At 44.1% G+C, this 14,390-nt stretch overlaps 1 protein-coding gene across 1 annotated transcript in view; it reads left to right on the top strand.

Annotated features, from left to right (window-relative positions):
* EGFR (epidermal growth factor receptor) overlaps window positions 1–14,390 on the top strand; it is a 222,806-nt gene that overhangs the window by 168,385 nt on the left and 40,031 nt on the right. The window contains exons 14-19 of the mRNA XM_055130606.1: window positions 492–582; window positions 2,811–2,968; window positions 9,155–9,190; window positions 12,491–12,632; window positions 13,630–13,752; window positions 14,284–14,382. Coding sequence (XP_054986581.1) covers window positions 492–582; window positions 2,811–2,968; window positions 9,155–9,190; window positions 12,491–12,632; window positions 13,630–13,752; window positions 14,284–14,382 — 649 coding nt within the window. The remainder of the gene's footprint in view (window positions 1–491; window positions 583–2,810; window positions 2,969–9,154; window positions 9,191–12,490; window positions 12,633–13,629; window positions 13,753–14,283; window positions 14,383–14,390) is intronic.

Raw genomic sequence — 14,390 nt, 5'->3', positions numbered from 1 at the left:
ATGTCTCCTTAAGCTCTTTGTTCTGATAGAAAGGAAGACTGAATTTGCTTTTGTACATTTGTGGTTACTTAGTTTGATTAATATTTACCTTCTTGTTCTTTATTTTTGTTCTTTATTTTTGTCTGTTGGTCACAGTTAATCATGAAAAGAAGTGAATAAAATTTTTTTATTACTCACTGATTATGGTAATTTGTAGTCTCCCTTTCCTGGAAATAGTTTCTTTAAACTGACCAAGGTTTTATAGACATATGGGACAGTTGAGAATGGTACCTATGGCCCTGGCCAGGTCATCTGCTCTTTTCTGTGACACACATTGTCCTTGGCATGTCTCTATCTAACCATTAGATTTTTATCTAAAATTGTTCTGAATTTCTGAAGGTGATTCATTTTACCTGAAGTGTCAGACTGATGCTCTCCAACAGGACTAACACCTGCAGTTTGGACAGAGGGTCTGCCTGGAGACTGATTGGTCCCTTTTCTTCTCCTCTCAGAGAGCCGAGGGAGTTTGTGGAGAATTCTGAGTGCATACAGTGCCACCCGGAGTGTCTGCCCCAGGCCATGAACATCACCTGCACGGGACACGTAAGGAGCACACTGATGTCACTGTGTGTCAGGGAAAGCCACAGGCAGGGCTCAGAATGACATCGTGACTTCCAGGATGGTCGTGCACGCCCACCCCTCAGAAAAGAGACTGACTGTCTCACAGATGGTCAGGGGGCCTGTGACGGAGTCCAGGTTATCACCTAAAACACTGAGCACAAGCATTTCCCTTTTCTGCCCAATCTTTCCAAACTCACTCCACCACAGGGAAGCCTGGTAGAGGGATTTGATTGCCCACCCAGACAGTAACCATCACTATTTCTGACATGGGTCATTGTTTCTAATCTGACAATTCAATTTTTTTTTATTGAATCACCATGAGGAAAGTTACAAAGCTTTCAGGTTTAAGTCTCAGTCATAGAATGATCAAACACCCATCCCTTCACCAGTGCACATGTTCCACCACCAAGAACCCCAGCATACCTCCCATCCCACCCACTCCCTGCCTGCCTCTCTCTTTACTTTGATTACATTCAATATTTCAACAGAAAACTCACTATTATTATTTGTAATTTCCCCCCAACAATCAGACCCGCCAAAAAGCCATGATTTATTAATTTGTTTTCCATTGCTGAAAATGAAGATCATATGAGGTCGCTGTCGTAGCAGCCATGCGGTTTTGGATTTCTGGTATTTTAGTAATTAAATCCAGAGAAATTTATGCCATAAGTCGTGTCACTGCAAGCTCATACCTCCGATTAGTGGGCTCTATAAGATGGCGGTCACCATGCTGCCAACAAAAGGAAAGGCCGAGAGAGAAAAACCTTTCCCCAGGGCGGCATGGGGCCGTAGCTTAGTTCACAGTCTAGAGACATTTCTGCAAGAAGCCACTGGGTGCCGAAAGTAGTTAGGGGGCCTCCAGGATCATGGTCTTTTAGGAGCTGAGGAGCCGTTCGTGTGTGGCCGCTTGGGGTCTCGTCTGGGAGGAGAGCACCTCAAATTCTTGTTTTTAGTGAAGAAAAATAGTTTTATTCAAAGAAAGGTAGAGCGATGTGAGGGAAAAGAAAGAGAATGGATACACGTTAGTGTATAATTATCTGAGGTATTTTAAACAGAAGTAGAAAAGTTTTCAAAATTAAGATCACATCTGCTTGTTCAACAACAAGTTTTTAAGTATAAGTGAAAATTCAAATTCCTGTCAAACCAAAGTTATAATGTTAATTATCACATTGTTTCTGTGAGAATCTCTGTAGAGGTTTGAGCTTCTGTGGCTGTAGCTAGGATCATTTTCAGAAGTGTTTCTACAGTAGACAAATGAGATGCAGGCTGGGGCCTAGAGTGGCCATGGGTGGGATGAACTGCAAAGTTAAACCTCTGGCATTGAGTTACATTTTCATGTTTGAATAAAACCACGAGTGAAGTTGATTTAGTTATCTGATTCTGGCTCTTAAAATTGTGGCATTAGGAGAGCACAACCAAAAAGGAAACCTCTTCTTGCCCCTTTTTTGTTAGTCTTTTATGAAGTCTGTGAGGTCTGACCCCACAGTCCTGTTACTTTCACGTCTGCCCAGGTTGAGCAAGTAGAACCAAATGGAGTTTTTTGCACAACTCTGAGACCCCACCCCTACCCCACACACCTCAGCCACCTTTGTGGATTTTCTTGAATTTACCTCGGTGAGTATGCTTCCCACAGAACTTTCCTTTAACTTCAAATATGAACATGCAAGAAACTTCTTCTGACTGATAAGGGAATAAATCTGCATGGGGACTTACTGAAGTTTTTCTGATAGAGAAAGTTACCTGCAATGTAAAACTGCTAAGGACTCTTGTGCAGGGACAGACAGCTCGGTGGAACGGGGCCCACTGCTCCACATACAGAACGCCTCTATTCAGCCTCTGGCACCCATGATCTTCAAGTGTGCTCAGGGAGCAACCCCAAAGCACCAAGAAGGTAGCAGGCCCTGTGAACCAACAGATGAGACTCAAAAACAAAATATGACAAAACAGACAAAGGAAAAGACTATTTAAAATATAAAGTACAGTTTCTTTCCTTTCCCCCGCCATGTTGTATGCATTTGAAGTCAGAAAAACTTTATACTAAGTAATAGTGGTCACACCAAGCAGATACAGTCACAGATAAAACTACTTCCTACTTTAGTGCTGTCATTTGACTTTCTCACAATAAGTATTTCAAGTTAAGAGTTATTTGTATGTGTAAGAAGAAAGAGCTGTGTGTATGTGCATAGCTTCACATATGCTCTTCACTGCAGGGGCCAGCCCACTGTGTGAAGTGCGCGAACTATATGGACGGCCCCCACTGTGTCCAGACCTGCCCTGCAGGTGTCCTGGGAGAAAACAATACCCTGGTCTGGAAGTATGCAGATGCCAACCATGTGTGCCACCCGTGCCACATCAACTGTACCTTTGGGTGAGTAGGAAACGCAGAACAAAATGTTTTCCGTCTTGTAATTTTGCATACCAGAAATGCCTCCCGAGCTTCCAGGTGGTCAGTTTCAGAAACTCTTATTTTGAGTGGTAGGTGCACATGACCATGCAGTAGCAGTGGCACATGAACACTTAGAGCTCAGGTTTGGGAGAAACTCTTCACAGTGCTTGCCATTCAGGACTGTGTTCTGTAGTGCTAGCATGTCTAGACAAGAAGATATCAGAAGGTGGAATAGAGCCTTGATCTGCCAGCATGCCAAAGTCCTGTAGGTACCTCCACAGATGACCAAGATTTCTATGAGAATCTTTGCTGCTGTTTTGCAATTTGTTAGATTATAATTAATAAGCAAAGACTGAAATTAATTAATAATACTTATTCTTTAAGCTAAATGATTAGTTGTTACCATGTAAATGAAAGCTGACCAATGAGCAGAAGCACTCTGAATATCACTGTCATCCCATTGTTCATCGATTTGCTTGAGCGGGTGCCAGTAACGTCTCCATTTGTCCCAGCCCTAAGATTTTAGCAGCCTCTCTTTATTTTTCCTTTCAAACAGTGCCACATTGGAGGCTCTTTCAGAGTTAGGGGAATGAGACCATCATTGTTACTGCATTTGGCATATCGAATATGCCACAGGGAGTTTGCCAGGCTCTGTTGTGTGGGCAGGATACTCTCGGTAGCTTTCTCTGAGAGGGATAACTAGACAATAAGAGGTCACGTGGCCACAAATTCAGCCATGAGCTTCAGGGAGTTCTGTTTTACTTGAGTGGATACCAGTTATGTCTCTATTAACTCAGCCCTGAGACTTTAGCAGCCTCTCTTTACTCGTCTTTCCCAATGATTGGATGCTTTTTCAGGGTCAGGGGAATGAGACCCATCGTTACTGCTTTTGGCATATTGAAGATGCCATGGTAGCTTGCCAGGCTCTGCCATGCAGGTGGGATACTCTCGGTAGCTTGCCAGGCTCTCTGAGAGGGATGTATATATCTGTTACTGTATTTGGGATATGAATATACCATAGGGAGCTTGCCAGGCTTTCCTGAGCAGGCAATAGACTCTCTCGCTTGTCAGGTTCTCCGAGAGGGAGAAGTAGGCTATTAGATGTCACAAGGCCGCATTGTGGGAGCTTGGTTTCAGTCTCTGGATGTTGGCCATTGATGGGATTACACGGCACTGGGGGGCAGTCTCTGGGGGTGACTGCCTAGCTCCTGGAAAATGGGGGATCTGGGAGAAGAGGCCCAGTCTCAATCTGAGCAGCCTTGGAGATCTCAGCCCCGGGTCCCGCACACCTGGGTTCCTCTGCCGGTTCCTTCATGCGTGAGACTTGTCCGAACTGGATTACTCCCAGAAATCACTGGAGTTGAGTTTTGAGACACATATCTGTGTGTATGCGTATTTTTTTTTATCTCTCCTAGTATCTTCACGATCCTCAGTCTTCTTAATAACTTTCATTTGTTTGTTCCCAGATACTTCACTTACTAGCTCTGTGATGCTGGGCAAGAGACTCAGTCTCCTGTGCCTCATGGGCTCAATTGTAGAGTAGAGCATCAAACTCATAGCACACAGAATATAGGGATTGTTAGTTAATGTGGAAAATGTTATTGAAACAGTGCCATGGGAATCCAATTAATGATTGTACTGGTGGTAGTGATGGCGATAAGTTAGAAACAGAACATGAAAGTGGCAATGGGACTGGTGAATGCCATGAAGTAGAAATTGCACATGGTACTAGCCCTATGAGAGTGATACGGTGGTGGTAGCATGTGGAGGTGATAATGGTGCGGGTGCTGGTAATGAGCAGTGACCCTATATGAAAGAAAGGTGGTGTTAATGGTAACAAGGTGGCACTATCAGTACAGAGAGGTGACAGTGTCAACTATGATTACGATCAGATGGAAGCAACATAAGAGACCGGGGTGGTGTCCTTGGTGATGAAGTTGGCCACAAATGTGGCACCAGTCATGTTGTTACTCTGATAACAAATCAGTGCTTTGAAGGGATTCAGGGCTTTCTTAGCTTCCAGAAACTGGGTCTTAAAATTTTACCCCAGCCTACCTTTACTAAAAATTTTTGAATCACACATGTATAGAGGTATCTGGGCATAAAGACGAATAATCAGTACTTAAAAGTGACTGGCAGCCTGGCTAGCTTATGTCAGTTCAACTTCTTCTAGCCTGTCACTGTGGGAATCAGGGAAAGTGCCCACCGTGTCATCCAGGAGCTCCAGTTCCTCATGCCTGACATGTCAATTCCAACGAGCATATAGGGAAGTTTGGGCATCGCCACAGTGGTTAACAAAGAAATATATCCCATTAATCTTAGACTAATCCTTTGAACTGTTCTCTTTTACACAATTTCAAAGACAATAAATAAATGGGAGTGAGGTTGACAGTGTTACAATACTTTGCATTTAAATTCAGGACAATTTATTTCTCCATGTGTTTAATGTCTTCTGGGAGTTAAGAGGCCATATTTGGCAGTGCTCAGTGAATACTCATGGCTCTGTGCTCAGAGATAACTCTGGGTGGTGTTTGTGGTGCTGGAGATCAAACATGAGTTGACCATGTACAAGGCAAGTGACTTAGCCCCTGTACTATCTTTTTGGCCCAATGTCATTTTTTTTTAACTTCAGTAAAATTTTACTCTTCATCTTCCATGCCTTGCTCAAGTATTTTTTATTTTATTGCTCATATAAAATAGATTTTTCTTTCTGGTATGTACTCTAAATTTATTATTATTGCTAATATAGAAATTATCTAATGATTTGGTGAGATATGAGTATTCATCTTGCATAGATAGTTTTTACTGGGCTTCTTTTGAAATTAGTGTTTTGGTTCATGATCTTGATTTCCCAGAAAAATAATCATCTTACCTCCATAAGTGTTATTATAATTTCCTTCACAAAAGGTTTTTTTTGCTAGTCAGGTTTGGTTTTGAGCATCTCCCCAAAAGTTTTAGTTCACATGTCAAGTCAAAAATTCTAGAAAAATAGGGGCTGGAATGATAGCACAGCGGGGAGGGCGTTTGCCTTGCATGCAGCCGACCCGGGTTCGAATCCCAGCATCCCATATGGTCCCCTGAGCACCGCCAGGGGTGATTCCTGAGTGCATGAGCCAGGAGTGACCCCTGTGCCTCGCTGGGTGTGACCCAAAAAGCAAAAAAAAAAAAAAAAAAAGATCTGGAACTCTCCTCCAGCGGGAGCCTTGCACCGTCCAGCCTGGTGGGTTGAGTGTCCTCGTGAGTGGTCCCTGAGCACTGCTCGGGGAGCTCCCTCCCCACCCACCCACCCCCCAAAAAAAAATTCTAGAAAAATAATAGATGAGAGGATTATGGGCATCGGAATAGTATGTTTAATAAAAATGTCAATTATCACCAATAATAATTTTTGCTATTATTTGAGATATTTATTATAATATTAGGAAAATAGTCCTTCTACTCTAATATTTAAAACTTTTTAATCTGGAATGGAATTTTGAATTTTAAGTGTTTTATGCTGGTTTGCAGCAAGTTTAGGAGTTTTGCGCTGGTTGTATTGACCAGTTTGCAGCCTAGTCTAAAGGTCAGGGATGTGGCTCAGCAGCAGAGACTTGGAATGCTGTGTCAGGCCCCAAATTCAGTCTCGGCACAGGGGCCAGGAGGGGTGATATAGGAAGCATCGTATATACTATGCTTTACCATTTTTCACTCATTCTGTTTTTTCATATTCTCCTCAGAAACTAGAGCTGATCCTTCAAGATGGACTTATGCTAGCAGTTTAAAATAAATGTTATATGCTTCCTCCCTTTTACTTCTGTAAACAAATCTGTGCATGTTTGTGTGTCTGTAAGTGCATGTCATTGAGCTTGGAGTAGGAATGGCGTGGGGGTTCAGAAACCCCGAATTTTCAGTTTCCAGTTGGCCTCTGCAACAAACTTACACCAAGAAACAGTTTTGCCAAATATAGACACAGGTTTTTTTTATCTAAGATTTAAATTTAAAATGCTAACAGTATTTATTCTGGTGTCTTTCCCCCACCCCAAGTAATAAATCTTTATTATCAGACTTCAGTCTGTCTCTGCAGACGTATTCCCACTTTCTGTCTCATGAAAGTTGTCTTTTTTTCCTCCAATACCTGCATCTTCCTCCCTTTGTTTCAAATAAACTCCAATGCTATTTATTTGACACAGAATTCATACTACTGTGTCTTTCTCACTGCTGGATATTTTCTTTACTCCAGACTTCTTTGTTATCAGGAGAATGTATAGTTTTCTGTAACCATGTTGTCATTGCCTATTTCTCCTCCTGAAATCACCCTCCTAAGCCATAGGAATATGTTACAAAAAATAAATAGATATTAATAGTTTTAGTATGGAAAATATTAATGAGCAAAGGGAAAATGAGAAACCATTTTTGACGTGCACCTGTGGCGTGTGTGTTATCAGTACACTCTCAAAAATTGTCCAAAGCACATTGCTTCCCACAGTTCTGTTGTAAAGGGCACTTTCAAAGGCTCTGTGGTCAGCCCTGTCTCAGGCAGGCTGGCATACAGGAGCCCACCTTCTTTCAGCGAGCAGTCCACACAGTATGCCTCGGGGAGGGCCTGACCCCTGGAAGCGAATGGCACCAAAACTTGAATCAGAGCAATTTTCAGATGGAAACACATTTTAGTAGTGCTGAGAGAAAGGTTGCTTTGAATTTTTATCTTGACAAATTTAATTCAACAATACAAAATGTTGTTTGTCTTGATTCTACCAAACAGAAAAGAATAAATTGGGTGAAGAATGAATAACTTGGGTGGAGAACATTTATTATGACAGCACTCAATGATACCATGTGATAAGGCTTCTTGTACTTGGTGTCAACAGTCTCTTCTCAAGCAATACATCTGGTATTAGAAGCTTTCACAAGAACTTCTTGACCTTTGGTTCTCAAATCAGCCTTGTTAGCCATTTCTACAAAGGAGAGGTCACCAGATCTCCTTTCTGATCTTATCTGTCAGTAACTTCTTACCAGCAACCTGTGTCAGTTCCCATCACTTTTAGAGGATGCAGAAAATTTTGTGTCTGGTATAAATGTCAATTTCAGAATTTTCCATCATTTCTCATGTGTGATGCTCCAGGGACTGCCAGACATATAAGAAAAATGCCAAGTAAAGATATTCTTTTCAGCAGAGTCTGATCACCTCAAAAGTCATTTATCAGTGAATATTATTAGACAGGGTTTTGGTTTTCCTAGAATGTTGTAGACTGTCAGATGAGAGACCTCCCTCTCCATGTACCCCACTGCTTGGTGTCTAGGGCAGGGAGGCAGAACCAAATACTGCAGTGGGGAGACACATTATCTGGTACTTGGAAGATAGGAGCAGTGCTCTTCAAATTCAAGAAAAATGGAGGGTAACAATCACCTCTGAATGGATGGACAACATTTAAGAATAAGTCACAGTGTCAGATGGATGTCCCACTCCTCTTCATGTATTTAAATTAAGTCTTCATCTATCCCCAGGTCATAAAATGTCAGTCTTCTATTTAATGAAGTTTTTCTATTGACAATTTTGCTGATAAATGTCACTCCCATACTTAGAAGCCAACTTCCTTTGACTTTTTAAACCATCCTCCTGTCCTCTGGATGATCTTTGTGATCTCCCAGACTTTCCCGCTGTTTACCTGCTGCCCTGGGCAGACACAGTCTCTGCTCCCAGGAGACAGCATAGCTCTGCACGGTGGCAGAGAGCTGCTCCTCTGGCTTTCAGTCTGTACTCCCAGGACCTTCCCAGCTCCGGAGACTCCTGTCCCTTCTTGTCCGTTCCTGTCTGATTCCTTAATCAGGATGGCCCAGAGGTGGCTCTCAGCTCTTCTCCCTCTGCTCTCCCGCCTGTGTTGCCGCAGCTGTGACAGCTGTGTCAGAATAAAGCATGGAAGCATTTGGGCAGTGAAGACCAGAAACTGTCCACTGTGTTTAGGGCTAAAGTAATCCCTGTCATGGACACTTAAAATAATGTACTTGATGAATGACAAATGAATAATTACATAATAAATAGCTGACCACATCCCAACACTGAGATACATGGTGATTTTATTGATCTGAGAGTAATATAATACACATTGCCTTGTTAACTTATTAAAAACTTTTCAAAAAACTGTTGGGGCTGACTGACTGATCAAAATATGTTTCTCTTTTGACTTCTTACAGCTGCCATGGGCCAGGTCTTGAAGACTGCAAGATTGGGTGAGTGAAGCTTTGGGCCCAGAACGGAAGCAGGAGGGACAAGTTCATGCTTCTCTGCGTTTCCGTTTGCTCCCCCACCCTCTCCTCTGTGCCAGTGTGGTAGCCCCTGGTGTGTGCGCAGCCCAGCCCCTCGCACGTGCACTCCCTGGTCCGAGAGGCCTCTGAGGGCCAGGCTTCTCCTGTGCTTGGGGCTCAAAGCCCAGAACTCCTCTTCATGTAATCTACCTGAGTTCTTGATTGACCTTTTCTTCTGGTTTCTCTTTCATTGTTCCCACTAACCCACTTGGCGCTTCTAAACCTGTGTTTGCATGAACTTTCTTCTTAAGGGCAGAACTCCAACTTGAAAGACTTTCTCCCTTGCTTCCCTTTCTAAGTCACATGATTCCTCCCTTCCAATCAACGTGCTGTCAGGTGATGCTATGCTGAAAGAAGAATTACAATTTTTCTGTTCAGATTCACAAGAAAGGCATAATTTCAGCTCACAACATCCAGTGAAGCATTAGACTCACTCATGAGACACCTGTACTGGATTCCCAGGTCTCCAAATGGTCACCACATTTCCAGATATTGCTTCCATTTCTAGTAAGCGCTGCGAAAGCTCCTCTTTCCTCTCCCTCATCCTCCACTCACCCTTCTGCCCCAAATGAGCTATGATCACGGCTTTCTCCTACTTTCTGTGAGGCATTAAAGATAGAGAAGGAAGTTTCTCTGAGATAAAACTGTCCTTTGCTTCCCACCTCTGCCCCGAGACTGCAAGGACACCAACAAAATGAGTCTTATCTTCACATTGCAGTCACCTTATTGGCAATGAGGTTGTCCAGCCCATGCCCATATATCCAGTGCAGCTCCTCACAGAACACACATTCCTGTTACTTATTCTTTCTGATGTTTCTTTCAAGACAGTAAAACCCACATTAATTCATTCTGTTTTGGTTAAGGAAAAGGAATAATGCCGGAGATGATTTTTGGCTCACTAAGAAGTGTTGTAGATACCACTGTCATGAAGTCCATTTGACCCTCATAAGAAGTGTGTAAGGCTGGGGCTGGAGTGATAGCACAGCGGGTAGTGCATTTGCCTTGCACACGGCTGACCCAGGTTCGATTCCCAGCATCCCATATAGTCCCCTGAGCACCGCCAGGGGTAATTCCTGAGTGCAGAGCCAGGAGTGACTCCTGTGCATCACCGGGTGTGACCCGAAAAGCAAAAAAAAAAAAAAAGAAGAAGAAGAAGAAGAAGAAGAAGAAGAAGAAGAAGGAGGAGGAGGAGGAGGAGGAGGAGGAGGAGGAGGAGGAGGAGGAGGAGGAGGAGGAGGAGGAGGAGGAGGAGGAGGAGGAGGAGGAGGAGGAGGAGGAGGAGGAGGAGGAGGAGGAGGAGAAGGAGAAGGAGAAGGAGAAGGAGAAGGAGAAGGAGAAGAAGAAGAAGAAGAAGAAGAAGAAGAAGAAGAAGAAGAAGAAGAAGAAGAAGAAGAAGAAATGTTTAAGTCCAATGTACTGTGTATTATGTGCAAATGGTTCTAATTAATCTTTGATACTGATTAAAATTTCTCCCTGAAAACATCAAGCTTTCCAGAAGCTCAGGTGAAATAATAGATGCTTGTGAATAGCACGTTGGTGGATGTGTGTCTATGTTTGTGTGTATTACTTACAATTATTTTTATGTTACATAGCATATGCTTTCACATTCCTACCTTAATTTTATTTTTTTAATTTAACTAGAGAATTTTTTTCCAGGTTGCAGGTGATATCCAGCAGTCCTTGGGAACTATTTCCAGTTCAATTCTTAGGACTGGGGAATGAATCTTTACTGTCTGCATGCACAGCAGTCCACTGAGCTCTCTCCTCATGCTCATTTCTCCTTTCCATAAAATCTGAATTTCCTCTTCCCTGCGGAGCCTTAACACAATTAAAGTGTTTGCTTTGAACCGGATTAATTTCTATTGCATGTCTTCTTGACAAAGTGCCCAGTGTCATTCTTTTTAATGAACAAAATCAGGTTTTGCAGATTCACAATCCACCAATTCTGACAATTCTTCCCCCAAGGGGCTTCAACACCTGAGTCTTGTGTTTCAGTCTCTTTGAAATCCAATGCATTTCTGCAGGAGTGGTTTGGGGGGTGCTGGGTGACTCACTCATCTCTGACAGCCCTGCTCTTGATGTCAGTAGACTTTCATAAAACATTATACAGTCATGGGCCTATCTTCAAAGTCAAGGACACCCCTTCCTTCTTCCACTCCCACGAGGAGGATTTTCAATGCTAGTGAGGGTCCTTCACCAGAGGTGTAACCCAGGGTAAGCATGAGACCACAAGCTTAATCTTTGTACTGTTTCATGCACCAGGTGAAATCCTGGTAGCCCCAATGTGTGAGACCTCAGCAAGGAAGAAGAGAGCATTAATGAAATTCAAGTCACTTGTTGGATTGTGTGTTTCAATAAGCATACTTTTTTTTTTCTTTTTGGGTCACACCCAGCGATGCTCAGGGGTTACTCCTGGCTTTGCACTCAGGAATTACTCCTGGCAGTGCTTGGGGGACTATATGGGATGCCGGGGATCGAACCCGGGTCGGCTGCGTGCAAGGCAAACGCCCTACCCGCTGTGCTATCGCTCCGGCCCATTAAAATACAATAATCATACTGTGGTCTACATGACGCCTCAGTTTTATATACTTGGTGTTTAAGTTAACAGTATTGACATATTTGTGACTACCACCAAAGTGCCCAAGATCCTCCATCCCTGTCTTTTTGTCCAACCTTTATCCCTTTCCCCCCACTGTGTGGTTGTAATTTTTTTTTATTTAAAAGGCCACATCTGGCAGTGCTCAAGGGTTACTCCTGGCTCTGCACTCATCACTCTTGATGGTTCTTGGGAGACCATATACGATGTCAGGAATCAAACCTGGGTCAGCAGTGTATAAGGCAGGCACACTACCCACTGCACTATCTCTCCAGTTCTGTTTATAAATTTTGTCATCCAAGACCTGGGAATTGGATTGGTTTACAAAATACTGTCACTTCACTTGTTTTGTCTCTCTGTTATTCAATAGATGAGTGAACTCATCTAGTATTTGTTCTCCCTCTGACTTATTTTGTTTAACATGATGCAGTTTTTAAAATGGAGGAAAAAGACATGGAGGAAAGAGGAGGCTTATACTTGGGAAAATTGGAAATCACCTAAAATTTTGGGTTCAGAGTGCTCTTCTTTGGGAAATGATTTTAAATGGTGTCTGTGGATCAGTCAGGAATTTCTGAAGTGCCAATGTAATGAAACTTCCCCACAAACCTCACTGTGTGCCTCTTACTCAGGCCCGGGATCCCGTCCATCGCCACTGGGATAGTGGGGGGGCTCCTGCTGCTCCTGGTGGTCGCCCTTGCTGTTGGCCTGTTTCTGCGCAGACGTCACATTGTCCGGAAGCGCACACTGCGGAGACTGCTCCAAGAAAGAGAGGTGAATGCCCTTGGCCCCGTGTCCCAGGACCCCTCACTGCCCAGAATAGGAGCAGGACTGGCCTCGGAGACTTGTCTTTGAACTCATCTGTTTTAGACATGCCGTTGTGTCACTGCCCTGTAGCCATTGTGATGGGAAAGATCTCCACTTGTTGATTGTCAGGGGCAGTTCTGTCTCAGTCTCCCTGTGCCCTGATGTGTTTCCCAGGTGCGTCACTTGTAGGTATATACGGTAAGGTGTGCTTTCTGTGGACATGCATGGAAGACCACTGGGGCGGTAAGTGGACCAGGAATGCCTGTGAGGATGTTATTTAGAAAATGCCTCTGTCCACACTATGACTATGACTGTTTGAGATTTGCTTTGCTTTGGTTTTGGTTTAGGGCCACACCCACTGGTGCTTTGGGTTTATTCCTGGCTCTGCACCCAGGGATCATTCCTTGGGGGGTTCAAGGGACCATGTGGGATGGCAAAGATTGAGCCTGTGCAAGGCAAACTCCCTAGCCACTAGACTGTTTCTCTGGCCCCTGCACTGTGACTACTCCTGAGGTGTTTCACCAACACCAGCACGTCCAGCTGGGACCTGGGCCATGCACAGCCCCGGGTCAGTGTCCTGGGGAAGCTCAGGACATGAGACTTGTGTGCTGTAGGTGCCAAAGGCTGTTCAAATTATACCATAATGAAAACGTTCCTTAAAAAAAAAGTTCCTATTGATTTCTCCTTATCCAGCTGTTTTTTCCTGGAAAGAGAAGCAAAATTAGTTAGTAGAAATGTGACTGTTCAGTGGGAGCACATTTGTGTGTCCTTTCTCATTCTTTGATGAAAGTTTCTTTCTCCTTTTGAAGGAGCATGGCAGTTGTATGTACCCCTTGGTTTGTCTGGACATGTTACATGCACCCGCATGCCTGAGGGAACATCCAGTCTTTCCCTTATCACACCCTGCCCCCAGTAGCCCCAAACTGGAATGAGGAACCCCATTCATTTCTTCCTTGTCTTTCAGCTGGTTGAGCCCCTGACGCCCAGTGGACAAGCCCCCAATCAAGCTCTCTTGAGGATCTTAAAGGAAACTGAATTCAAAAAGCTCAAAGTCCTGGGCTCTGGGGCGTTTGGCACAGTGTACAAGGTGAGGCCTCAGCTCTGAGCATGACATTTCCCAAAACTGTCAAGAAGAAATCTTACATAATTGTATGACAACTCCATGTTCCTGTGAGGTACACACATGTGCATTTCTGCGGATGGCCATGCCTGCCTGCAGAAGGTGACTGAAGGCAGAGCCTGCCACTTGGTGACACGCCCCAGATAAAGCTGCACTTACAGAGCCTCCTTTTCTCCATCCTCTGCAGGCCTTTGAGCAAGTCTGATCACAGTTAGGCCCTAGCCCATTTTCTGGGGACTCGACAGAATGGCCCACAGTAGCCGCAAGCCCTATGGTGGGAGTTTGGAGCTTTTTACCTGACTTCTCTGACTCCCAGGCAAGCTAGCTAAGGAGCAGCTGAAATGAGGCCTATCCCCCACGATGGTGAAGGCAGAGCATTCCCCTGGCTCCTTGTCCACAGCCCAGCCTGTGGGGTGATGTCACCTGCAGAGTCCATCCAGCTCAGGGGAAGGCAGGGGGTGGGTGTGCCCATTAATGTGTGCCCTGTGTCTCTCCTAGGGACTCTGGATCCCAGAAGGTGAGAAGGTGAAAATCCCTGTGGCTATCAAGGAACTAAGAGAAGCCACATCTCCCAAAGCCAACAAGGAGATTATGGATGTGAGTTC

The sequence above is a fragment of the Sorex araneus genome, chromosome 3 (genome assembly GCF_027595985.1).
Source record: "Sorex araneus isolate mSorAra2 chromosome 3, mSorAra2.pri, whole genome shotgun sequence".
Classification (NCBI taxonomy): Eukaryota; Metazoa; Chordata; class Mammalia; order Eulipotyphla; family Soricidae; genus Sorex; species Sorex araneus.
Note: the sequence above shows the minus strand (reverse complement) of the source record. Positions and strands in the feature narration are given on the sequence as shown.